The 27,703-nt window shown below is 49.9% G+C and overlaps 1 protein-coding gene across 6 annotated transcripts in view; it reads right to left on the bottom strand.

Moving 5' to 3' along the window:
• Nucleotides 1–13,082: 13,082 nt before the first annotated feature.
• LOC123069842 (tetratricopeptide repeat protein 5) overlaps nt 13,083–27,703 on the bottom strand; it is a 56,752-nt gene continuing 42,131 nt past the window's right edge. For 4 of the 6 annotated variants that reach the window (XM_044492786.1, XM_044492787.1, XM_044492782.1 and 1 more), the window contains 3 exons: nt 16,203–16,272; nt 15,648–15,719; nt 13,083–13,402 (listed from right to left, as the gene is read on the bottom strand). In XM_044492786.1, coding sequence (XP_044348721.1) covers nt 13,286–13,402; nt 15,648–15,719; nt 16,203–16,272 — 259 coding nt within the window. In that variant the 3' untranslated portion in view covers nt 13,083–13,285. Of the gene's footprint in view, nt 13,403–15,647; nt 15,741–16,202; nt 16,273–27,703 lie in introns of those variants that run through there. The other 2 variants (XM_044492784.1, XM_044492785.1) reach the window with 2 other exon arrangements.

Below are 27,703 nucleotides of genomic sequence, written 5' to 3'. Positions count from 1 at the left end.
GAGCCCTGATGTGCCTACTCATTCATGCTTGTTTGTCATGCCTGCTACTGCTTAGAGTTGAGTCAGGTCTGATTCATCGGGAATGAATTGGAGTGGTGATGAACATGTCCTACTGTGTGTGAGCTAAGTGTGTGAACACAATTTGGTAAAGGTAGCGGTGAGAGGCCATGTAGGAGTACATGGTGGGTTGCCTCATTGAAGCTGCCCTCACGAACTGAGTTTTGTGTTTGTGATCCATGAAACAGCTACTACCATGCATTGGGCCCTGAAATATGACCCCGCTCGACTTCTTAACCACCCTAGTCCTCTGTCCAGGAGTTGCAAGTAGTTTCTGGTGTTTTAGTATGCTGGAGGCCGTGCACAGCGCTGACCCGAGGGGTGGGCTGTGATGCGGTAGGCACGTGGCCGGGTATGTCGGGCGCCTGTTCGGTGTCGCGAAACCCTGTACACATCGTTCGGGGCCGTATGTGGAAACCTCGGCCGGACTCCCTGTGGATGGAACCTGAATAGGCAATAAACCTAGACTAGAGACTTGAGTGTTTAGGTAGGTCGTGGTCTACACCCACATCGGCTTTCTCTAGAAGTCTGCCGAGCACATGTCATGTGCAGACGCTAAGTGGTGGAAACATGTGTGAGGAAGTACACCCCTGCAGGGTTATAAATGATCTATTCGAATAGTTGCATCCGCGGTAAAGGACCTCTGGGTTGCCTATACAGTTCATAGACAAGCGAAAGTGGATACTCTAAAATGCGCAAGATAAGCGTGAGTGCTATGGATGGCGTTCTCGTAGGGAGACGGGAGCGGATCCATAGTGGTGTATTGATATGGTGAATATGTGGACTCGTGTGCGTCACCTCAAGAGTTACTTGCAGTCGTTGTTCAGGATAGACACCGAGTCAAAGCTGGCTTGCTATAGTTAAACCCCACCATCCCCTTTGATTGATAATGATGCATATGTAGTTAGTTCTGATGTAAGTCTTGCTGGGTACATTTGTACTCACGTTTGCTTAATTCATGTTTTTGCAGAGAGACTCCAGTCTCACTAGTAGTTCCGCGTGGACTTCGACGTTTAGCTTGTTACCTCAGCTACGATCTTGTGCCCTCGACAGGATCTGGTAGATAGTCAGGCTTCTCAGCCTTTTTCATTTGTAGATGTCTGTACTCAGACATGTTAAGCTTCCGCATGTGCTTTGACTTGTATGCTCTGAATGTTGGGTCATGAGACCCATGTTTGTAATATCTCGCTCCTCGGAGCCTATTCAATAAAATACTTGAGTTGTAGAGTCAACTTGTGATGCCATGTTGTATTTGCACATATCGAGCATATTGTGTGTATGTTATTGAAATGCTTGGTATGTGTGGGATCTGACTATCTAGTCGATTATCCTTGGTAGCCTCTCTTACTGGGAAATGTCTCCTAGTGCTTCCACTGAGCCTTGGTAGCTAGCTACTGCTCCGGAACGCTTAGGCTGGCCGGCATGTGTCCTTCTTCGTTCCTATGTCTGTCCCTTCGGGGAAATGTCACGCGGTGTCTACCGGAGTCCTGTTAGCCCGCTACAGCCCGGATTCTCTGGAGTCCTGCTAGCCCAGCTGCTACAGCCCAAATTCACTCGCTGATGACCTACATGTTCATTGTTGGGTCATGTATGCATGTCCCTGTAAGTTAGTGCCACTTTGGGTTCACGACTAGCCATGTCAGCCCGGGCTCCTTGTCATATGGATGCTAGCGACACTATCATATATGTGTGCCAAAAGGCGCAAGCGGTCCCGAGCCTGGTAAGGCGACACCCGTGCAGATACCGTGCGTGAGGCCGCAAAGTGATATGAGGTGTTACATGCTAGATCGGTGTGGCATTGAGTCGGGGTCCTGACATCCTCCACCATTTTAGGGTTAGCATTGGTATAGCTTTATTTGGAGATAGAGCTTTGATCATCCATTTGTTACCTACTCCTTTGGAGATCAAGACCTCCTTGGAGAAGATCCCCCAAGTGGATTCAAGACCCCGTCTAGGGAAGATCCCCCCATGGATTCAAGACCCCATCTCCTCACAGATTGGGAAGAACTCACTACCGTATGTATCGTCCATTGTTGGATTTAGATTATGTATCTCTTTGTGTACTTGGATCTAGCACATGTGTAATGGAATCTTGTTGATTTGAGTGTTTCCTCTCGTTTCCCCTCTTATGTGTTCATCGTGTTCTTTGGGAATCCCCCTCCAAATCGTGAAAGATCGGCCCCTAGGGTTCGACCCTGATGAGGACATGGCTACGTTGGATACCACCAAAAACGTTACATACATGCATATTTGTGAGGTGATTTCTTATAAGAATAATGTAGTAATTTACTTATGTTATATAGAACAAAAATACTTCACCTCTTTTTGTTTCATGCCTAATTGCAGAACTACCGGACGCTTGTACAATCCACATATGAAGATAAGGGAAAAAGAGACGTTTGGGTGTTGTTTAATAAGTTCTCTCACGTCACTTTTGACCAAAGAGAAGACCGAGTCTAAGTCTCTCACGTTCGGGACCCAGATTCGGACTACACTGACATACCTGACTCAAAATGCCAAGAACTCTTTCATCCTATCCCCGAATTGGGTGATTCGTTTTTTTTGTTGGAAAGTTTGTTTCTTTTGCTTTCCAGCCAAATTGGATTCACCTTCAAATTTGTCTGGAGCGTTGAGGTATTGATGAAACAATATGACCTTGTTGCAGAATCCGAGTCAAACTACAAGTCCAAGGGTGTTGCATCACCTCCACTTGGGCCCATGGGCCTTGTACGACATAGGGTTAGTTTTAGGATGCCTTGGGATGTCCTCCCACCTCCTTGGCCGCCACCCCTTGCTCCTATATAAGTAGATCGACCTAGTAGCTTTTTCCTTCGGATTTGTTTAGTTAGAAGTTAGACATTGCAACTTTGTGTGCTTCGATTGTGCCCAACAACCAGACCAAGACTTCTTACAGATCCGCACCATTATCAATACTTCATATATATTCGCAATATTCATATGCTTTATCATACTCTTGCTTGTTCTTCGATTGCTTGTAGGAATAAACCTTCTGTCAAGCTGATTGTGCTTCCGGCATTGTCAGTAACCTCAGGAGATTAGTTTAGGGATTTCTAAGGAGCAACGTGGGTTCATGTTTGTAGTCGGATCATCAAATTCGTCTCCACCAATTTGATAGTTACCATCTCATCAAAAGATCGGGACCCTCGCCTCTATCACACCCTACATCATATTGGTATCCTGAGCCACGTTGATCACGTTTTTGGAGTCCCTTCCCCCACTTTCTAGCCTAATTTTTTGTGTTTTTTTCAATTTTGAAAATCCACACAAAAATAGCCCTCCCAATTTTTTTGTGATCTATTGGTGTGATGATGTTTTGTGCATGGATTTGATGTGTTGCGGGTAGATCTAGTTTCCCCTAACTTTTTCTCCAATTCCATCCATGAACTTCCACGAATTTTGCCCTAATTTTTTTCCCTCGAGATCCACCATGTTCGTCCAGGACTTTGGAGCCCGGAGATCTGACCCGTGTCCCCGGACATCCGGCCCCCGGACACTGGCCCGCAAGCCCAGACATCCGGCCTCCTGCAGCATCACTTCATCCACCAGTACTTCCGCCTAACTTTCACCTATTTTGACCGGGTTTCCACCTACACTTCCGCATACCACCACCACTTTCCACAAACACCATCGCTTACCCGCTACCACCTCCAACAATTTTGACACGTTTTGCTCTTTGAGAACTTGAGTCGCGGTTCCCGTTTCCTAACGTGTTTTGGCTACTTAGGGACGTGTCGACACCGACATCACCGACGCCCATCTTCACCACAGACTCATCATCAAAAACAACCACTTCACCATTTTGACACCATCAACAGTAAGCAAGGGCGGCAACCTCGACGACACTCTTGTATATTCTCCCTTGCCATTGCATTGATAACCCATAGCCCATTTTGCGTCACTTTCCTATCGAGACTATCCATTTGAGTATTGTCGGGCAACGTTACTTGTGCACATTACTGATCATCGCTTCCATTGCATATATACCATATCATCTTATCATCACTAGTGCAACATATTTGTTCCCGCATATACACAATTGCTATATGAGAGATTGACAAGTGTCATTTAGAGCAACCCATCCTCCGAGGACTTTGAGAGAAAATTATCAGTGAGGAAAAACCCAAAAACCCAACACCTAAAACCCAAAGTGATTGAGCATCACTGAAGAGATTGTTCTTGTGTGGAACCGACGCTTATTACCTTTGAAGATTGTGCATCTTCCAAACGGTTATGCATCATGGTCTAGAGCATCCAAGAGGAATTGTGGATCGTCGGGTGACCGAGTTTGTGAAGGTTTGGAAGTCTATTACCACGAGTGATTGGGCGAGGTCTCTGTGACCATAGGTCAAGGAGAATACGGTAAGGAATGTATGTCCTGGGACTGTGTGTCCTTTGGTTTAAATACCAAGCCGCTCCAACCAGACGTACAACTGTCACAGGAGTTGGAACTGGTCTGACAAATCACTGTCTTCACCGAGCAACTAGTTCTGTTTCCTCAACCCTTTCATTCCTCATTTACTTGTTGATGAAATTGATCGTTACTATTTGAAGACTTTGACTAAAGACTTTCTCAATTTCCTCAACCCAAATTCTTCAGTCACCTTGTCTTCTACCTGCTTATCATGTTTACACGCCACTTGTGCTCTGTGTATGTTTCATTTCATCATGATGACTATGCTACAGCCATGTTATGCATGCACTTGAGTACTTCATCCGCCGCTTGTATTTCTCCACTTAGCAAATCCCTCAAGTAGTAATTCTTAGTGACGAATTTGTAAAAATTTCCTATTCACCCCCCCCCCCTCTAGTCGATATAACGCACTTTCACCTAATGCATCACTAAGCATTTAAAAGAAGACAGAAAATATCTGATAATATTTTCCCAGCTCCACGTATTTATCGTTAATCCATGTCAAATGTTCAAGGTTCATTATGTTAGACGAGGGTGATAGGTATATGGATGGCATATTCAGATTCTTCATATTTTTCTGATCACTTTCATATATAAAACTTTTTCATCTGACTTATAAATTATTTCATATGATTTTTAAAAGTTTAATTGAATTTCTAGAATTTATGTATTTATTTAATTCAAAATATTAAAAGGAGAAATTGCTAAGTGCACGCAGAAGTGTACACAACAATGTGACTATGTGGCTGACGGTGGGGTCTATGGTCTGAGTCAGCAGTTAGTCAGTAGTTGATTGGGTCAACGTTGACTGGTCAACTGGCGTGTGGGGCCAGGTGTCAATGACTCATAGTTAACAGAATAATCATATGGGGTTAATTAGAGGGGTGGCCCACAAGTCAGTGACCCAGGGGTTAACCTAATGGTTAATTAGTACCTAAACTAATTGGGCCACGTTATTTTAAACAGTAGTTAGTCGTCGGCGTAACAGGACGTGGTGGAGGTTCATCGGCCAGCCAATTCCGGTGGACATTCGATGACGCCTGGGCTTGGCGGGGAACTGGTGATGTGGCGCATCTGATGGTGCTCGCGGAGCTGCGAGAGGTGGCGTGTAGCGACGGTGGCGACGAGCTGAGAAGTGACCCGAGCTCGTCCTTCCTTGGAAACGTCGCGAGAGCAAGCTAGGGCGTTCGCTGGGGTCCAGGCTCGATGTTGCACACGTCTAGGAGCGCGCTCGCACGGGTGCTCGAGAGCATGCATGGCTCGCGTACGGCGGCCATGTCGGCGGCGGAGCGGCAGCTACGGGGGGCACACGCTAGTGAGGAACCAGAGCTAAGGGGTGTTGGAACCGCCAGTCCCTCGCCGCACTCCTCCGCGCCCTCTCTGTCGTCGTCGCTCGAGCTCACCAGAGAGAAGAAGAAGAAGTTCAGAGAACACGGTGGACACAGGTGTTTTCCGGCGCACGAACGCCCCCCTTTACTCCCTCGAGCACGAACTCGACTGTGTCAGTCCATTACAACGTCACCAGGCGGCTTTATAGCCCCGAGCCGGCGCCCTGGGCACGCACCCACGCCTCCACTCGCCCGCGATCATCTCCGCGCTCTGCATGCTCTGACCGCGCACGCTACATACCAGCGCACGCCTGCGTCTCGCGGTGAGCATCAGCCCAACGCACCCCGATCGCCCCGCGTGGCTCGCCAACGGCCCTACACGCTACCCTGGTGCACGGACACGCCCGTGCACCCAATGCACGCACACACGCACGCCCTATTCCCGGACCCGACGCGCCCAGCGAGCCCAGTGCGCGCCCATACCCGCACTCGACACGCCCGGCTCGTCAGCCGTGGCTTATTCGCCCTTCATTCACGCCCTAAGCAGCGGCTCAGAGCAGCCCAGCGTCTTCAACATCGCCGTCGACCAGCAGTGCACGCCGCGCGGCCGGCTCCTTCCGCAGCAGGGGGCACTCCCGCTTGAAGTGCCCTCTGACGCCACACTTGTAGCACTTGCCGCGGCGATTGTCCCCGCCGCCTAATGCCGTGATCCCCGCGCCGTCGTCGTCGTCCACTCCGCATGCACCGCTCCGACGCCGCTCGCACGCACGCCACTGCGCCACGGTGTACATGAGCTGCTCGCCGTCCACCCGCTCGCCGCCTGCCTGCCCGCGTCGCCAGAGCCGCTCGTCGAACGCCTTCAGGCGCCCTAGAGCGTCGTTGAACAGCAGCTCCTCCAGGTTGCAGAACTGCTCCATGCCAGCGACCGCCGCGTACAGGCGATCGGGCACGAAGTCCAGCAGCTTCTTCACCATAGCTGCGTCCTCCAGCGTCGCTCCGAGCCCTGCAAAACGCGCCGCCATCCCGCCGATCTTCCCCGCGAACGCGTCCAGCGACTCGTCGCTCGCCATGCGCAGGAGCTCCCACTCCCCCCGAAGCATACCGAGCCGCGCCGCGCGCACACGGTCCGCGCCGACGAAACGCACCTTGAGACTGGCCCATATCTCTGCCGCCGTCTTCTTCGCAGCCACCTGCAGCAGGAGATCGTCGGCGAGCGCCCGGAGCAGGTAAGCCCTCGCCGGCTTATCCTTCTTTCCGATCACCGCCGACGCCGCGTCCTCCGGCGGCACCACCGCCTCCCACAGCCCGGCTGCGTCCAGGTCGGCCTCCACCTTGATGGCCCAGGTGGTGTGGTTCTCCCCCGTCAGCACCGGCGCCGGATGCGACACCGAAGTGCCCGCGCCGCCACCGTACGGAACGATCGACATCGCCGGCGAACTCCTCCTCCACGTGGCTCTGATGCCAAATGTTGGAACCGCCAGTCCCTCGCCGCACTCCTCCGCGCCCTCTCTGTCGCCGTCGCTCGAGCTCACCAGAGAGAAGAAGAAGAAGTTCAGAGAAATTCAGAGAACACAGTGGACACAAGTGTTTTCCGGCGCACGAACGCCCTCCTTTACTCCCTCGAGCACGAACTCGACTGTGTGAGTCCATTACAACGTCACCAGGCGGCTTTATAGCCCCGAGCCCGCGCCCTGGGCACGCACCCACGCCTCCACTCGCCCGCGATCATCTCCGCGCTCTGCATGCTCTGACCGCGCACGCTACATACCAGCGCACGCCCGCGTCTCGTGGTGAGCATTAGCCCAACGCACCCCGATCGCCCCGAGTGGCTCGCCAACGGCCCCTACACGCTATCCTGCTGCACGGACACGCCCGTGCACCCAACGCACGCACACACGCACGCCCTACTGCCCGGACCCGACGCGCCCAGCGAGCCCAGTGCGCGCCCATACCCGCACTCGACACGCCCGGCTCGTCAACCGTGGCTTATTCGCCCTTCAAGGGGGAGAGGGGAAATTAGAGGGGATCTCACATTAGAGAACATGGAAGGCTCGACGAGCTTAGGGAGGCACCAGAGACGACTAAGCGACATCGGCGATCTTCAGATGTGAGGTGGAAGACGAGCTCAATCACGTCGGTGTAGTGTTGCAGCACTCGACTTGATCCTCGTAGACGATGAAGTAGTCAACTACGGCTCTCCTGGACATCCTCCGATGGCATGGGAAGCTCGATGGCCATGGGATGCGGCGATGGCAGCGTACGGTGGAGAGAGAGAGAGAGAGAGAGAGGGGGGGAGGGAGAAAGGGGATTAGGGTTTCGAGGGGTGTGAGGCGATGCTCTTATCCTCCTAGGGGGCGTAGGATGGCCAGCACATCAACCAGGGCACGGCCATGGCGTGGATGACCGCCACGATCCCCCTGCCTCCTGTAGCGGGTGGTGGTGGTGGCCGTGGTGGCAGGGGTGGCAGTGTCAGCAGCAGCAGCAATAGCGGTAGCAGTATATTAAGCATAGCAAAGTCATAGCAATATCAATCTCAGAATATAGTGGATATTAGAGATCAAGCCCTAACAAATTGACTCAATTACATGATAAATCTCATCCATCTTCATCACCATCTGGCAAGCCTACAAACGAAATACTCACTTTCGATAATGAGCATCATCGAATTGTTGATGAAGAAGGGTTGATGATGACGACGATGACGATGAATTACCCCCTCCGGAGCCTCGAACAGACTCCAGATCAGGCCTCCTAAGGAAGAACAAGAGGTGGCGATGGCTCCGTATCGTAAAACGCGATGAGATTTCTTCTCTTATTTTTTTCTTGTGAGGACGGTACTTATGGAAGTGGAATTAGGTCCGACAGAGGTCGGTAGACCACACAAGACACCAGGGCGCACCTAGGGGGTAGGCGCGCCCTACTGCCCTGTGAGCAGCTGGTGGCCCCCCTCTAGTGGATATTTACATCAGTACCTTTTATATATTCAATAAAAATTCTCAGCCAAGTTTCTTCTAATTCCGAGAAAAATTTCTTTCCATAAAAAACAACATCAAGGTAGTTTTGTTGAAAACAACATCAGTCCGGATTAGTTTCATTCAAATCATGCAAATTAGAGTTCAAAACAGGAGCAGATGTGTTTGAAAAAGTAGATAAATTTGAGATGTATCAGGGTTCTTTGTATAGGACCAAATCCATTGTCTGGCTCAGGGTGTGTCATCGGATCCTAACTTATGGGCAGATCCGACGAGCGATTCTCGCACCTATTCTGGGTCTGATTTCACATTTGCATCGGAACGAGGGCGTCTTGTTGCTCCTCAGCCTGGTCTAACACCCAACTTGAGAAGAGTAGTTCACCGCAAGAATCCGTGGTGTACTCCAGGTTACCGAGTCTGGTGAGTTGTTCTGGAGCGAAGGTCTCGACATGTGAAAGGGGCGATATGGTTGACTAGAGGGGGTGAATAGGCAACTACCAATTTTTTAGCTTTTCTTAACAAATTAGGTTTAGCAACAAATAGGTTGTATAGATGTGCAACTAGGTGAATAACCTATATGATGCAAACAACAAGAAGAAGTGCAAGCAAAGGATACAATACAATAAAAGCTTGCACAAAGTAAAGGGATGAGATGACCACAAGTGGAGCCGGTGGAGACGAGGATATGTTATCAAAATTCCTTCCCTTTGGGAGAAGTACGTCTCCGTTGGAGCAGTGTGGAGGCACAATGCTCCCCAACAAGCCACTAGGGGCACCGTATTCTCCTCACGCCCTCACACAATGCGAGATGCCATGATTCCACTAGTGGTGCCCTTGAAGGCGGTGACCGAACCTTTACAAACAAGGTTGGTGCTATCTCCACAACTTGATTCGAGGCTCCCAACAAAACCAGCTTCACCACAATGGAATTTGGCTCCGAGGTGACCTCAACCGTCTAGGGTGCTCAAACACCCAAGAGTAACAAGATCCGCAAGGGATTAGTGGGAGGAATCAAATTTCTATTGGTGAAAGTGTAGATCCGAGCCTTCTCAACCAATCCCTAGAAATAAACAAGTTTGATTGGCTAGGGAGAGAGATCGGGCGAAAATAAGCTTTGGAGCAACAATGGAGCTTGGGGGAAGAGAGGTGGTCAACTTGGGGAAGAAGACCCCTTTATATAGTGGGGGGAAGAATCCACCCGTTACCCCCCCCCCCTTCAGCCCGTGCACTGCGGTACTACCGCACTACGTTGCGGTACCACCGCAAGAGGTTGCGGTACTACCGCATGCACGGTAATGACCAGAGGATGGACTACTGCACGAGGCAACATGCGGTAGAACCGCCGGAGCAGTACTACCGCAGGCCCTTATGGTACTACCATAGGGTAGTTTCCAATGGCAACAGGAGGTACACGGAAGTAAAAAATTACTTCCATGTCAACCTCCACTGAAGCACAGACTGTGCAGAAATCTGGCACGAGCGGTAGTAAAAAACTACATCTGCATCTACAACCGTAGGTGCTCGCAGCAGGTGCTGGCGACAGTGGTACTACCGCTCTTTGGAGCGGTACTACCGCTCCCTTGAGCGGTACTACAGCTAGCCACTGAAAACATGCACCTTGTTGCCTTCAATATGACCAGACATGGAAAACGGACTGGAGCTCCAATGAAGCAAAGGAAAGGTGGTGCAAAAGAACATATGTGTATGTGTGGTTCCACCCTAAACTTTCCGAAGCGGACCCCCTCTTAATAGTACGGCTTTCCTACGACTGAAATCCACCAAACAGAAACATAGAAAGCAACCGTCTTCGATAGACTCCGAGGGGCACCAAATCGTCCTATACCTAGACATAAGATATCTGAAATGCTCAGTGCACACGATTAGTCCGCAAAAGCATTGTCATCAATTACCAAAACTACTTAGGGAGAAGTATGCCCTAACAACATGGCCTAGGTGGTTGGTCAAGTCAGCAAAATGGGCGATGCTGCCGAAGACAAAGATCTGGCCCGACATGAAGGTCATGTTGGTGTCGATCTGCTCGCCGATCTTGATTCCCGTCGAATCGCTACGACTACGTAGCGGGACCTGCATGGGCCACCAATGTCGGGATCGTATCCGACAGATGTCGGGTAGAGGGTCCCGAGCTAGTAGTCTTACATGATGGTAGCAAAGAACGAGTTTTTACCCAGGTTCGAGCTCTCCTTAAAGATAAAATCCTACGTCTTGCTTATGTTGTATTGATTTGGGAGGGAGTACAAAGTACATGTGGTCTACCACGAGATTGTTGTTTGTCGTCTACAAGCCCTACCCCTCAGTTTATATAGGTACCGAGGGGGTCTAGGGTTACAACCTAGTCAGCTACGTACATAAAGAACGTGTTGTAGACGACTATACATCAAGTTTTCAGGAGCCTTCCTTTTATACAGCATGGGACACCTCAATGTGGCCCACCGGTGAACCGATATGGGGTCCACGGTTTCACCGAGAGATGACGTGATGAGTAACCCCCAATTTAGAACACCATTAGAGGGGTAAGAAGGTTTTGTGGCCTCGCCGACCGGCTTTAAATAACATGCGCTTTAAATAGCAGGCGTCCCGGCAGACGGAGCGGCGGCTTGAATGCGGCGCACTGAGTTGGCTTCCGTTCGCCTCGTGAGGTTGAATGTCGGGCAGGTGGACTACAGATTAACCAACTTGAATGCGGTACGGAGAACAAGCGGACAAGACGCAAGAGGCGGCTTGAATGTGGGCACTCAGAGCAACTCCAATGGGGAGACCCATTTTGTCCGTTTAGGTCATCCGGACAAAAAAGATGTCCCAACGGGGCGACCCAAACGGACAAGGAGTCCGCCCGCTGTCCGCTTACTGTCCGTCCCGGACCCAAACTGAATGCAAATATGGGAAGAAATGGGTCGGCGACGGACAAAAGCGGACGCTCTCGTCGCTCGCTCGTGTCCTCGCGTGTCCGACCCGGTCCCACGCATCAGCGACCTGCCTCCGACCGGAGCACAGCGCGGCCGCCCGCTCGTCCCCAGCTCCCGCGTCGCCACACCAATCCCGCCCGCCGTTGGCCGGATCCGGCGCCGACCGGCCAGATCCATCCCGTCCCACGCGGATCCGCCGCCCCTCACCGGTCTTCGTGCCTCGCCGGCCGCGTGCACCGGCGCTGGCCGCCGCCTCCCGCCTCGTCGAAGGCGACCTCCCGCATCGCCTGCGGCCACAACAACAGCAGTTCGTTGGCCGGGCGCGGCGAGCTCGGGGAGGAAGGACCGGGCCGCGGCCAGCTCTTGGGCGAGCGTGGCGAGGGAGGGTCGGGCGCCGCGAGTTCTTGGTCGGGCGCGGCAAGGAAGGGCCGGCCGCTGCGAGTTCTTGGCCGGGCGCGACAAGGGAGGGTCGGGCACGGCGAGCCCTTGGCCAGGCGCGGCAAGCTCTTGGCCAGGCACGGCAAGGGAGGGTCGGGCGCGGCGAGCTCTTGGCCAGGCGCGGTGAGGAACGGCCGGCCACGGCAAGCTCGGGGCGACCGCGGCGAGCTCAGGGAGGGAGCGGCGCGGCGAGCTCGGGGCCAGGCGCGGCGGCGAGCTTGAGGCGGGCACGGGAGGAAAGCTGCGTCTCCACATTGCGTGTCCACTTTTTGGTCTTTGCGTTGGGTGTCCACTTTTTGGTCTTTGCGTTGGGTTCATCCACGGGCAGCCCATGTCCGGCTCATGTCCGTTAGGCGAACGGGTGATCCAAACGGACAAAATGCGGACAAAATCTGTGTCCGTTTGGGTCTCCCCATTGGAGTTGCTCTCAGAATTGGCTTCTCATTGGCACGAGAGGTTTTTTTGGGTGCATCTGTGTTGTCGAAAGCATTCGTGACGGACGTCTGCACTTCCCCAAACCGTCCTTTAGTTTTGTTCCGATTTATGTGATTTCAAAGGTCCGAATAATCTTGACCTCCGTTGGATGACAAAATTGTTCGGACTATCTGGTCCGGACATTTAGGGACAATTTGGTGATCCGTGTATGAATTGCCCTTGCTGCAAGACTTTTATTTTGCTAGCTTTCTAGTGCAAGCCATGTGTCTCCTATCACAAGGCCATGCACTTTTATTTTGCTAATTATGTGACTTATTAAAACTATATTAGCAAAAACATTTTTTCAATATGAACTTAACGGTATAACTTTTGTTACACATAACTCACATTTGGTTGGTTAAACATTGACCAAAGCAAAATTTTGACACGCCATAATCATTCATAGGGAGTATGATAGGTGGAGGTGATCCCGCTAGTTGCGTTGTTCCTTTGAGCCTTTGAGCGCCCTGTAAATTTGTTTGCTGACTTCTATAAAAATTATTATGCCAACGGTGTACTCTACAAAAAATATTTACATGGAATTATATGCATAATGAGTGGATGGACATCAATTAATAACCTTTTTGTGTACACTTTCTCTTGTACGCCTAAAAGTCCAGTACAGCAAATAAGGTAATAATTGGAGTGTTTTGCCAACAATTATGGTTTATGCTGAGCACGGATTGAAGCCCGGGCAACCTGATGAGCAGCTGGAGCTTTCTCGTTGATAATAATTTGTTCTGGGAAGTCCACACGAATTGACTTGAACTTATAGCGCTGTTTGACATGGAAGAAAAGACCATGTAAATACTGAGCGTAACAGGTTATGAAGCTGGTAACATCACCACAAAGAACATTACTAAGCCATATTTTCCTCGACTACCTTTATTCGAAAACAGTCAAATTGCTACCCATTCAGAAATATGATGTTGATTTAGATTAGTCAAGTGAAAATAGCGTCTTTATATTCATTCAGAAATAGAATTTGTAATGTTTAATAAGGTGTCCATATGAAAAGAATCGTCAATGTTGCATGCTAGAGCCCCGCAAAAAAAAATGTTGCATGCTAGAGACCATGTCTGTAAGGCCCAGAACAGCATGTATTGGTGGAGGGAGTAAAATGGACAGTAGATTTGTCTCCTCCCCCACGTGAGATTCTGAAATAAACTCAGGTGGTTGGGATTTCACAATTAGGAATGATCTTTGTAATCTAGTTGCTGCAGGAACAGGTTATCCGGAGCACGTCTCCTGTGCACTACACGCTGAAGCCCTGGCCATGTTGCGCTCGCCCCCGCGTCGTCTCGGCTGAGGCGACACGGGCGGATCCCAGCCCGCGCCGCCGGGCCGCCCTCCCGCCCCCCCTTCCTCCCCTCGCCGTCGCCGGAGGAGGCCGCCGGGCTAAGCCCGGGCGGCGGACGGCGGCGGCGGGGTCGACTTACTCTCGCCAGGCCGCGGGATCTCGGGGTGGGGAGGCTCGATCCCCTTTCTGTGTCGAGTGTTGGATCCGTTCGAGGGATTCCGCTGCGTCGCCGGTGGACCTCCGGGCTTCTTCTCCGACGGGGCGGCTCCCTGGCAGCGGCTCTCGCGGGTGGCGGTCGCGGGCTGCGTCGTGGACGGGCGACTGGTCTTCGGCCAGCTGCTCCTCTCCGGCGGTCGGGGCGGGCTCGGCCCCCTCACCTGCCTTGTGGGGCGCGTCCCTGGCCGGGCCGGTGGCCTGCTGGCCTCGGGTGGCTCCTGTTCGGCGTTGCGTTGGTGGGATGCCAGATCGGCCGGATCTGGCCCGTCTGCGTCTTCTTGACCGGCGGGGAGGTGAAGTGCTTGGTGGCTCTCTGGTGCTACTGGCGCGGTGGCACTGCGAGAGGTGGGCGGGTCAGCGAAGGTGCAGTGCGTGAGGGTGTTGGTGGTGTTGGGGATACTCCGGGCGAAAGCTTGGCTGGTCTTGCCGGCCGGCGGCGTCGGCGTCTGTGGACGTCGTTTAACCTCCTTGGAGGCGTCGTTGTGGAGTCCGGCATCCTCTTACACCCTCGGATCTTGCTCTTCGGGTGAAAGCCTAAGGCCCGGTTGGGTCGGGCGACGGCGTCGACATCATCGCTTCCCTCTTTGGGGCGTCGCCTTGAAGAGCTTCGGATCCCGGTTGCGTGCTTCATGGGCTGGACGCTCGCGGCATTGTGGTCGGCAGGTGCCCGTCTGGCAATGCGGATGTTGCGCGGCTTCCTGTTTGTGGCAACGATGGCGGCTTCGGGCGGAGTCAGGTTTGCTGATGATTCTTGGTAGTCGGTCTCTTCCGGCGTGTTCGAGGAGTCGCCGCTCTGGCGCTGGCTCGGCGCAAGCCCAACGCTTTCTCCTGCAATGCTCGTCGACGGAGTCAAAGCTGCCTGGTCGACGGCGCGTGTGGTTGACTGTTTGGCATCGGCCGACGCAAGCCTCGACGCTTCCCCTCGGCGGCGTGTGTGCGTTCTTGTGTGGGTTGCCAGGTCGCCCTGTGTGCCTTGTTTCTACGGGCCAGTTGTGACGGTTTTCGCCCGGTTTTCCGTTTATTAACCGGGCAATTCTCTTCGAGCTTATTTAATGAATCGGGCCCTAAGGGACCGCGTTTCAAAAAAATATAAGTGCTACTGCAAGAATGGGATGCAGTCAAATCATATTGGAGACCGACTCTATGGTGCTAAAGCAGGTGGTTTCAACTCAAGATTGCAATTCAGCTGCACTAGGTTCTCTGTTTCAAGAAATAAAGCTCTTGGTATTGTTAAATTAGGTACTTGCCCAAGATCATGTAATGTTGCTGCGCACAATTTAGCTGCGTATGGAGTTGGGTTAGGGAAGCAACTTTGAAATCTCGGTTGGCCATTTTCAGACTTTGTAACGAACTCTGTAGCCAGCGACTCTGCCGGCATGTATTAGTTTAATCGAATACTAGTTGTTCCTTTCAAAAAACGCGAGTAATGAGAAGAAAAAAACTGGCAGAAGTTTAATAATAGGTTTATGAAGAGTTAACAGGAGGAGGATGGTATCAAAGGTATACCTGTTCTTTCCAAGATATATCTAGGATTTTGTAGTATGGTTCCAGCAGTACCACTCGATCGCCTTCTTTAATCTATGGCATACAAGGATTACACTAAAATTGTTACATAAAATACAGTACCAGCAAGAGCAACTTGGGAAACTTCAATATCGACGGGCTTGGTAGCTATTTAAATAGTAATGAATTCTGGGACAACAAAAACTATTGGCACATGAAGGACATTGGATCATACTCCCTCGTCCGGAATTACTTGTCGCAGAAATGGATGTATCTAGACGTATTTTAGTTCTACATACATCCATTTTTATCCATTTCCGTGACAAGTAATTCGGGACGTAGGGAGTATGTTTTAAGATTGCTCTTAGTAATCCCAATGGCGTGGCACTATAACAGCATAAACACCAGTTTATGTTCCATACATTTGAATCCTGATGTTATTCAGTATACTGACGCTTTAAGCATGCAAGCACAGCTACACCCACTAGGATAAAATCATGACGCAGTATCTCAATTTCTCATATAAAAATTATTCAGCAGTGATATGAGAGATCTTACTGCTTCATTCTGTAGCCCGTAAACTGATAGTATGAAATAAGACTGATCCAAGTCACATGTTAAATAATACCTGAAAGACCATAAAATTGTTGTCTCATTGGAGTGTAGCATATAACTTTACATATGAGATAAAAATCCATAACAATAAGGCACGCGTAAAGAGCGGCCGATGGGCTATGCCACCTGGATTTTTACTGTGTCGTATAGGAATAGACAAAAGAGGTGAAAATGCATCGAACCATAGATCCTATTCCTGTCCTCGTCTCCTCATTCGCCTCTCTCGTTTTCTCCTCCCTCTAGGAGTGGCGGCTAGCGTTACCGCGACCGCCGTCGCCGCCCGCTGCTGCCCCATTCCCCATCCCGTGATTCCTCTCCTTCTCCCTCGTCTGCCGCTGCCACCCACCACTCACCAGCGCCATTCCCCACAGCCGCCGCCACCACCGGCGCCCCCCACCCCTTCTCCCCTCCCCTCAAGCTCTCCCCATCACCGGTGGTCTCCACCTCGCCCTAGATCGAGCAGCTGGTCCAGATCCGATGCAGGCTCAGATTTGGTACGCCCACAACGCTGCTTCAGCTTCGCCCCATGTTGCATCTCCGCCTCCCAGCTGCACCACGATCTGGTCCTCCCCGTTCACGGCTATCGGCAAGAGGCGGAGCATGGCACTGCCAGCGGGAGAGGCGCCCTTCTGCGCGAGCGTGGCGACTTCTCCCCGAACGTCTACTTCGTCGAGGAGGTCATCACTGGATACGACGAGACCGACCTCTACATGACATGGCTCTAGGTACGTGGTCTACTCAGACGCACAAATCCCATACTTTTAGTTTCTCTGGTTTACTTCAGATTTATTGATCGATATGTTGGGTGTGTCGCAGGCAAATGCAATGTGGAGTCCGCAGGAGAGGAACACGCGGCTGGAGAACAGTACATGGGCGATCTGGAACCTCGCGTCACCCACGTCGACCAAGGCGGCCATCATGGTGAGTTCGACAGGAGCCGCGACATCGACGACATCCAGATCAAGCCGGCTCCGCCTATATCTGGATCGACCGTTGCTCCCTCGATGACTACGACGACGGGCTATTGACATCATCAGCCAGAGGCGACGTCGTTGTTTTCCTTCCGGGACTCCAGAGTTCAGACGCCCATGGGCGTTGTGTGTGAGTGATCATGAGCTCTACTCTTCTTGAATTTTTATTTGGTGCATAGGAGAGAGTTTTAGACATGTCGGGCGTCATGCCTATCAAACTGGGTGAAGCATTATGCACAAATTAAGATGCTCACGTTCCAGTGATTTGATAGAAGCAGCACTAGCCAATTTTACATAGATTTTCACTGCATCAAGATGTGATGACTTGAACCAAAATGTGATGATACATGTTTTGCTTCGAGACCAGTCTTGCTGCTTAACTTGAAAAATACCTATATTTTGTCACGAACTAGATGGATTGAGTGATTCTTTGTTGGTGAAATGAGCTGCCCAGATAATTAGATAGTGATAGTTAAAATTGTGTTGTGTTATTATTTTTGTTTTATCATGGAAAGAAGCCAAGCTTAGCAGGCGGGCAGAGGCATATGGTGCAGTCAGTTAAACCCAAATCTAATTTTGCTACATCAGTCTCCTAATCCACGTTTTCTAGAGTCATCTGGTCCGCATTAACGCAACCCACGCAAAAACTCGGCTGCTAATACAACGATGTTCATGTACACGGGTCAAAGTAAGCCACAAACAAACCAGCCCAAAAAAAGCCAAGGCAAAAGACCGCCACATGACAAGGTGTGTACAGCGTCTGGATTCTTGGGTGGTTTTTGACTGAATGTTGGATGGTGCTACGTGCAAGACGTTGACTTCTGAACTGACACTGGGTTTGATTTTTCTCCGTCACACTTTCTGCAGGATCTAGCACTGGTAATATCATGCAGGTGTTGGAAGTGTACTTGCCAGTTTTGCTCGGATTGGTTGAAGAGGGTGAGTAATTGCTGCAATTTTTTGTTTTTTTGCTGTTTTGGTTTTGATGCTCGGAATTCTGTATATTTTCTCCTTTCATTTATCGTGTAAATGTGCAGGTAGTGAGTTCAGGCACAATGTGCAGTTTGTATGGAGTAATCAAGAGGACAAGGTCGAGGTACTTGCTTGCCCATGTCAAGCTTTGACCAATATTTACTTCTGTCTTCAGCTCTAACATGGATCAAATTTTTGATTGCAGGAGGCGCTGTCTGAGCTGCATTTAATGGCCATGGTCTGCTTGCTGCAGGCCAACTCCCTGCTTCTTCCAAGGGCTTACGGCGAGGGTATAGCCCACGGGTCTCTGAAGGCAGCCTTACTAACTTGCTATAAACTGAACTGCATGTAAACTCCTGGTCTGGCAAGTTTATGCATTTATGAATTGGAGAATGTTCATCACCTGATGCTTCATGCCGATAACTAATGCATCATTTCTTGATAATGTACATAGAGAGCAAACGTGCCACAGTAGACGTTTTCTTGAAACCATCTGGCTACTTGGATTGCACGATCAAGTGCTCCGACATACACCATCAGAATTAAGGTAATCTACTCTTAAGCAGCTCGCCAGGTAAGTTGAAGATTTTTCTTTCCACAATTTAAAATATAATTATCTCGTAGCTCTGAAGCATTGTTTATTTTATACAACTGAGAAGGATGAACTCTTTGTGAAGTTGGTTTTGGAGTATGTACCTGAGAATGTCCATTGTGCTGTCAAGCATTACAACAAGATGAACCCACTAATCTATGTGAAGCTGTACACACACCAGGTAATATTTTCTATATGTTCTTGGATGATTTTCTTTTTTGCATGGAGCACATTTTATCTCAACGAGTATTCTGCTTTGAGTAATCGGGTTTCAATTCCGTATTCATCGATGAAAAATGGTGTGCTTGATCTGAGGACTATTAGTTGTACACCTTTAAACAGTCAATTCTCTTCATGCTAGATTTACAGTTTACTTGATAAAATTAGGAAAGACCGGTTATTTATGACTTGGCACTAGCTGGTTATCCCATTTTATTTTGGCATTTTAGCAGTACCATTTTCCTGTTAAAATCTAGGCAACCTTTTCTAAATAGCATATTACCATGCCAAGGTTTTAAGAGCATTCCAGAATAGAGGTCCAACCCTTAATCATGGTTATATTTCCTTCTATGATCTTCCAAGTTTCATGGCATTTTTTGTGTTGTGTCTGTTCTGAACATGGTAGTACTATTTTTGACATATGCAAGAACGCCTTCACCAACTGATGTAGCAAAAAAAAGTATGTGGGTGATATGTACTTTCTGAAAATAGTTCCTTCTGTTCTGTTTTTTCATTATACATTGATTGCTATTTATGCTTCTTTAGCAGTGACATTATAGCCAATTTGCATTTTCTGTCTTTTAGCTACACTGCCAAATCCAACGACTTTGATTTGTTCGTACCGTTAGGCTGCAGGGAAATATTACTTTATGTAACATGCATATTTTTTTCTTAATCTGCTGTTGCTTCTCATTTCTGAAATTTTCTTGATGCAACTTCATTCGGATTTATGTGAATAAAAGCATAAGGGGTCCAGTGGCAATGCTACAAAATAATTCCAGACGTGAGTATCTGATTCGTACATCGGGCTTCTGACAGATCCAAGTCATGGCCTCATGGGGTCCCTTTCTTCAGCCTGTTAGATAATGTCTATACATAGCTTCTGTGTATACCCTGTATATTGTATTTGTACACTTCGTGTACCCTTATATATATGAGATGGCCACACCCGTATTGGGTGTCGTGCAGTTTCCCACAAACATAATGTTTTACATGGTATCAGCTTAGGGTTACGATCGTTTGCTTCCGCACCTCTGTTCCGATCTCATCGATGGCTTCTGTAACGACCGCCGCCGCCCTGATCTCCATTGCTCCGGCTGCCGTTCCGGCCGCCGCCGCTCAGGCTGCCCCAGCCAGTCCGTTTTTGGCCTCGCCACCGCTCGTCTCCCTGGCCGGAGCCTCCATACCTATGGCCACCCCGCCGCCCTTCAATGATCCCGCCTGCTACGGCGCCGTCCCACCCGCGATGCTTGGGATCTTTCCCGCGAGCGCTCCCTGGTGGGGGCCCCAGCCGTCCTATGGCGCGCCCCATCTCCAATCGGGTGGCGTCCCGCGTCTTCCATCGGGCAGCGACCTGCATGTGCAGCAGGGCCACGACGGCATCCCGCAGCAGGGCGGAGTCTCGCGTCTTCCATCGAACCCGTCTTCGCATGTGCAGCAGGGCCACGACGGCATCCCACCACAAGGCGGAGCCCCACGTCTTCCATCGACCCTGCATCCGCATGTGCAGCAGGGCCACAGCGGAGTCCCGCAGCATGTGCAGCTACACCCGGGCGGAGTCCCGCAGCAGGGCCACGGCAATGTCCCGAACCCGCCACAGCCGCCGGTGGCTGGCTCCTACGGCGCTGCCTCGGCAAGTCCGTGGCCGGCTTCATCTGCGCTACAGCCGCCCTACGTCCCCGCTGCTCCGTTGGCCTACGCCTACCCGTCAGCCTCGGTGCCCGCTTCTCCTTATAGCGCGCCCGCTTCGTACGGAGCGTCCTACGGCGGACCATCGACGGAGCTGGTGGCTTCGTCCGTGGTATCGAGTGGTCCTTCACTCCCGGGCTTTATGCGCCGCCGTCGCCTTCGGAATATAGTGTATCTCATGCATCGTTCTACTTTGCGCATCTCATCCCGGTGAAGCTGACAACGGATAACTATCTGTCATGGCATGCTCAAGTCTTGCTACTTCTCCGCAGTCACTACTTGGAGGGGTTTGTTGATGGCACTCTCCCATACCCACCGTACCATCCGAGGCATCATGCGTGGGTGGCTCAGGATCCGGCCATTCTCTCTGCCATCCAGTCCTCTCTTACGGAGGGGGTCTCATCACTGGTCATCTTCGCCGCTACGCCTCTGGGCGCCTGGACGGCTCTACATACCAGTTTTGCTTCGCAGTCTCAGGCGCGGGCTCACGCCATCCGCACTGCGCTTGGGGAGGTGAAGCTTCATGATCTCACCGTCACCGACTACTTCAACAAAGTGACGGGTATGGCTGACACACTGCCTCCATTGGCAAGGCGCTTGGTCCGGAGGAGTTCACCTCTTATGTGCTCAACGGACTGAGTGATGACTATGATAATTTGGTGGAGAATATCAATGGTCATGACACTCCCATCCATCCGCGTGAGTTGTACGCACGTCTCCTCTTTACGGAACAGCGCATCCAGGCTCGCCGCTCTACGCCGAGCTTCCCTTCCGCCAACGCTGCAACGCGTGGGAAGGGCAAGCCTTACAAGCCACCAACTGGTGGCAAACCTCCGCCGACCGCGCCTAGTTCGCGGAACACCACTACCTCCACGGGAGGTAGAGTCTGTGCCTGTTGTCCTTCATGTGGTGCTCAGGTCCCCCGCCAGCTGTCTGGACTTGATGGTCACCTTGCCTCTCGTTGTCACCGTCGCTTCAAGCAAGATTTCTTGGGGATCGGGAACAATGGCAAGGGTAATGAGAAGCAGGCTGCCCTGGCGAGTCATGAGCAGGGGCATACTCCTTCCTATCCAGTTGATGCATCTTGGTACATGGATACGGGAGCTACCAATCACCTGACGAGTGAGATGGGCAAGCTCTCTACACAGGAGCCGTACCGTGGACACGATCAGGTTCGCACCACTAATGGGGAAGGTATGCACATCTCACATATTGGTCAGGCATCACTTCTTACACGTCGATCCACACAATTACGTCTTCTTAATTTCCTTTGTGTTCCCTCTGCTTCACGTAGTTTGCTTCAGTTCCTAAACTTACTCATGATAATAATGTTCTTGCTGAATTTCATCCCTTCAATATTTTTGTTAAGGACCGGGACACGAGGGACGTACTTCTTAGAGGTCGACTGCGCCATAATGATCTCTACGCACTTGATGTGCCACCAGCTCCTAGTGCTTTCAGCGGTGTTCGTGTGTCTCCGTCACATTGGCATGTGCATCTTGGTCATCCTACCACTCCCATTGTTCGCCATGTACTTCATCGTCATGAGCTTCCAGTCGTGTCCAATAAACATGTTGATGCAACAATCATCAACTTCCTTTTTCTGAGTCGAGTCGTGTAGTCACTAAACCGCTTGAACTTGTGTTTTCAGATGTATGGAGCCATGCCCAAACTTTTGTTAGTAGTCATAATTACTATCTCAGTTTCATTGATGCTTACAATCGGTTCACTTGGCTTTATCTTCTTAAACACAAGTCTGATGTGTTTAATGTTTTTTTGCAATTCCAAGCGCATGTTGAGCGTCTGCTTAGTCATAAAATCATCCATGTGCAATCCGATTGGGGTGGTGAGTATCACAACCTCAATGCATTCTTTAATAAGCTTGGAATTACACATCGTGTGTCTTGTCCTCATACACATCAGCAAAATGGTGTAGCTGAGCGTAAGCATCGTCATATAGTTGAGACTGGTCTTGCTTTGCTTGCCCATGCCTCCGTCCCTTTCCTGTTTTGGAGTGATGCGTTTTCCACCGCATGCTTTCTCATTAACAGACTCCCTACACGACTCCGTCAGATGAAAACACCACTTGAGCTCCTGCTGAATGAAGTTCCTGATTATACGTTTCTCAAGGTCTTTGGGTGTGCGTGTTGGCCACATCTTTGTCCATATAACCAACGCAAGTTGGAGTTTCGGTCTAAACAGTGTGTGTTTCTTGGTTATAGCTCTCTTCATAAAGGGTAGAAGTGTCTTTATGTTCCCTCTAACCGCGTCTACATCTCACGTGATGTGGTGTTTGATGAGAATGTTTTCCTTTTTCCGCACTTCCGGTCACCTCCACCAGTCCCACTGCACCTGAGAAACTTGTTTTACCTTTGCCTGGTCTATTTGTTGATGCTGCATATACCCCCTTGTTGCTACCTAACCATGGTGCAGGTACTGGGCGCGAAGCACGCCTCGAGCTTCTGGATGAGCAGCCGCCCGCGTCCCCTCGGACGTCCGCCGAGCCCGCTCGTGACGCCCCTCCGTCACCTGGCTTGCCGCTGGGACTGGCCGAGCCGGGCCCTGCCACCTCGGTCTAGCATGGGGCTGGCCACGCGTTGGCCAAGCCGGCCGAGCCGGTTGAGTTGGCCGAGCCAGCCTCAGCCTCGGGGTCGAGCCGGCGTCCACGCCTTCCTCGCCAGGTCGGTCGCCTGGCGCGACTAGCTCTGTGTCTGGGGAGCGGTCTGCGTCGTCATCGCCATCTTCATCGACTCCGTCTCCGCCGCCACCTCCGCCGCCTACCGCTATTCTGCGTCCTCGAACGCGTAGTCAGAGTGGTATTGTTCGGCCGAAGGAGCGCACTGACAGCACAGTTGCGTGGATTGCGGCGTGTATGGCACAGACAGATGCTAACCCTACTGCTGGGCCTCGGCATTTTCAGGCGGCTCTTCGAATTCCTCATTGGCGCAGTGCCATGGAGCAGGAGTTTCAGGCGCTACAGAGGAACGATAATTGGCGCTTGGTTCCTCCTGTGTCTGGTACCAACATCATTGACTCCAAGTGGGTGTTTAAGGTAAAGAAGCATGCTGATGGTTCTATGGAGCGATACAAGGCACGATTGGTGGCCAAAGGTTTTAAACAACTGTATGGTCTTGATTATGAGGATACCTTCAGACCAGTTGTCAAACCTACCATCATTCGTCTGCTTCTCTCCTTGGTTGTTGCCAAAGGGTGGTCTCTGCATCAGCTTGATGTTCAGAATGCTTTTCTCCATGGGGTCTTGGATGAAGAGGTTTACATGCGGCAACCTCCAGGTTTTGTTGATCCTGCTCGTCCACATCATTTGTGTCGTCTTGTTAAGGCGCTTTATGGACTTAAGCAGGCTCCTCGTACATGGCATGCCCGACTTGGCTCGGTTCTTCGACGTCTTGGATTTGCTCCGTCCACTGTTGACACGTCTCTGTTCCTATTCCACCGTCCTGAGGTTACTACGTATCTGTTGGTTTATGTTGATGACATTATTCTTATCAGCTCCTCGGTGACTGCCGCTGATTGTCTGTTGTCTGCTCGAGTGGTCATTTTACTGTCAAGGATCTGGGTGCTCGCCCTTACTTCCTTGGTCTGGAGGTTTCACGGTCCCTGCTGGTCTGACTCTCACTCAGCATAAGTATTCCTTGGACTTGCTGCGATGTGCTGGTATGTTGCAATGCAAGCATGCTACCACCGCTATGTCTGCGACTAGTCGATTATCAGCCGTGGATGGTGCCTTGCTTCCTTCAGATGATGCTACAGAGTACCGCAGTATTGTTCGTGGCTTGCAGTACTTGACTATCACATAGCTGGACATCTCCTATGCGGTAAATCGTGTGTGCCAGTATCTTCATGCTCCTCGGACTTCACACTGGTCAGCTGTGAAGCGTATACTGCGTTATCTCTCTCATACTGTCTCCTATGGCTTGCATCTTCAGTCCACCTCTTTGAGTGCCCTCTCGGCCCTCTCCCTTGTATATGTGGGTACATGGCCGATTGAAGAATCAATTGATCCTTTTACAACCTTAAGTTAATTTTTCTCCTACATTCTTTTCTTTTCATGAAGCAGCACAAAGGTTGTGGAGGAGCAACTCCACCTTGCTGCTACAATGTGTACAGCACAAGTGTTGAAGGAACAACTTCAACGTGCTGCGCTAGATATCGCTCTAGAGGTGAATGTAGGCTGATAGGACAGCAAGAGTTCAATCCAGAACTCCTAGGGCACAAGATCTACTCCAAGATCTTAGGTAAGAACAACAAGTTCTATTATAGGTAGGGGTACATAGTCTGGGTACAAAGTAGAGGTGAGGACCTCTATTTATAGGGCTTTGGGGAAGCCTTCACATACTTCTACTTATAGCTGGAATACTCTAGAAACATTATTTAAGGTTCATCATTCTACTCATAGCTACTCACAACTAGAAGACTCTAGAAAACAGTAGGTAGGATAAAAAAAAGAAAAGAAATACTAGACCACAACAGAAGTATCTAGAAGTAGCCAAACAGATTTGACATATGATTATATTTTCATGTTCCTCATCTATTGTTCCTCATCATTCTCCCCTGGTTGTTTGGAACTCGCCCTCGAGTTATCTTCATAGAGCGCTTCTTCTGGATGGTAGAGAGTCAAGTCCGCAACATTGAAAGTGTTGGAGATACCCATGTCGCTTGGAAGATCTATCACATAAGCATTATCATTTATCTTCCTCACGATAGAGAAGGGCCCATACCTTCGCTGCCTAAGTTTCCCTTTAACACCTAAAGGTAGCCTCTCTTTTCGGAGGTATACCATCACCTTATCACCAACTTGGAATGATTTTGGCCTCCTTTTGCAGTCAGCAAGTTGTTTATATTTCTGATTTTGTGCTTCCAAAGCACCGCGAATCTCTTCAAATAACTTAGTGTAATTATCAGCAAAGGACAATGCTGATTTTGAGTTTTCCCTTGATGGTAGCTTCACCAGGTCCACCACATGTGTTGGAACTTTAGTGTAGACAATGGAAAAAGGGCTCCTTCCTGTGGATCTATGCTTGGAGTTATTGTAGGAGAACTCTGCAAGAGATAAAGCCAAATCCCATTGTCCCTTTCTTTCTCCACAAATGCAACGGATCAGATTACCCAAAAACTTGTTCACCACTTTCGTTTGTCCATCTGTTTGTGGATGAGCAGTGCTAGAAAATTTCAATTCAGTGTTGAATTGCTTCCACAAAGTGAGCCAAAATGCAGCAAGAAACTTGCTATCACGGTCTGAGACGATGGACCTTGGTACTCCATGAAGTCTGACCACTTCTCGAAAGAATAGGTTTGCCACATGAGGAGCATCCATTGTTTTGCGGCATGGGATGAAATGAGCCATCTTAGAGAATCTATCCACGACCACAAATACAGCATCACTTCCTCGTCTTGTTCTTGGCAAGCCCAAGACAAAGTCCATAGAGATGTCCTCCCATGGAGCGACAGGAACAGGCAAAGGCATGTATAACCCCGTGTTCTGGACTTGGCCTTTGCAGGTTTGACATATTGAGCATCGCTGAACAAACTTTCCAGCATCTCTTTTTAGTTGTGGCCAAAAGTAGCGAGCTTCCAGGCTAGCGATAGTCTTGTCCCGTCCAACATGGCCACTAAGATCACTTGAATGGAGCTCTCTAACCAACTTGTCACGTAGAGAACTTCTTGGAATGCACAAACGATCATTTTTGAAGAGATATCCATCTTGCATCAAATAGTCATCACCTAATGGTTGGCCCCTTGCGTGCTTTACCCAAACATGGCCAAAGTCTTCGTCACCCTCATACAACTCCTTTATTTGATCCATGCCCGGAAGTTCAGCTTCAAAAGAAGTCAAGAGGCATGCACGACGACTCAAAGCATCGGCCACTCTGTTAGTTATTCCAGATTTATGCACGATGAGATAGTTAAACCTCTCCAGATATGTTGCCCATCTTGCTAGCATGCGGTCAACATGCTTTTGATTTCTAAAATGCTTCAAGGATTGATGGTCGCTATAAACAATGAACTCTTTAGGCAGCAATTAGACTTCCCAAGTTTTCAACGCTCTGAAAACGGCATATAATTCTTGCTGATAGGTACTCCACTTCTGTCAGCTTCACTTAACTTCTCACTAAAGAAAGCAATGGGCTTCCTTTCTTGAGATAGGACAGCTCCAATGCCTACTCCACTTGCATCACACTCCAACTCAAAAGTCTTGTTGAAATCAGGTAGCACCAAGACAGGAGCTTGTGATAGTTTTTGTTTAATCTCATTGAAACTAGCTTCAACTGCTTCTGTCCATTGGAACTTTCCTTTCTTCACTCGGTAATTGGTGCCATGACAGTGCTGAAATTCTTCACAAATCGCCTATAGAAAGTTGCAAGGCCATGAAAACTTCTTACCTTAGAAATGGTCTTAGGAGTTGGCCATTCTCGGATTGCTTCAACCTTAGAATCATCAACACGAATACCGTCACATGTTATGACGAATCCTAGGAAAAGAAGTTGTGTTTGCAGGAAAACACATTTCTTCAAGTTGACGTAGAGCTCATTTTCCCTTAGTACTTCTAGCACCTTCCGAATGTGATCAAAGTGTTCATCCTCATCCTTGCTATAGATCAAGATGTCATCGAAATAGACCACAACAAAGTGGGATAAGAAGGGTCGAAGGACTTGATTCATTAAGCACATAAAGGTACTTGGTGCATTTGAGAGTCCAAATGGCATGACTAGCCATTCAAACAACCCTTCTTTGTCTTGAAGGCGGTTTTCCATTCATCCCCGGGTCTGATACGGATTTGATGATATCCACTTCTTAAATCCAGCTTTGTGAACACTCTTGCTCCACTAAGCTGATCCAACATATCATCCAGACGGGGAATAGGGAATCTATACCTTACAGTGATCTTGTTAATGGCTCTACTATCCGTACACATGCGCCAAGATCCATCTTTCTTTGGCGCGAGCAGGGCTGGTACAACACATGGGCTAATACTTTCTCGA

Source organism: Triticum aestivum, chromosome 3B, assembly GCF_018294505.1.
Source record: "Triticum aestivum cultivar Chinese Spring chromosome 3B, IWGSC CS RefSeq v2.1, whole genome shotgun sequence".
Taxonomy (NCBI): Eukaryota; Viridiplantae; Streptophyta; class Magnoliopsida; order Poales; family Poaceae; genus Triticum; species Triticum aestivum.
The sequence above is the reverse complement of the archived record's forward strand: the minus strand, read 5'-3'. Positions and strand labels throughout refer to the sequence as shown.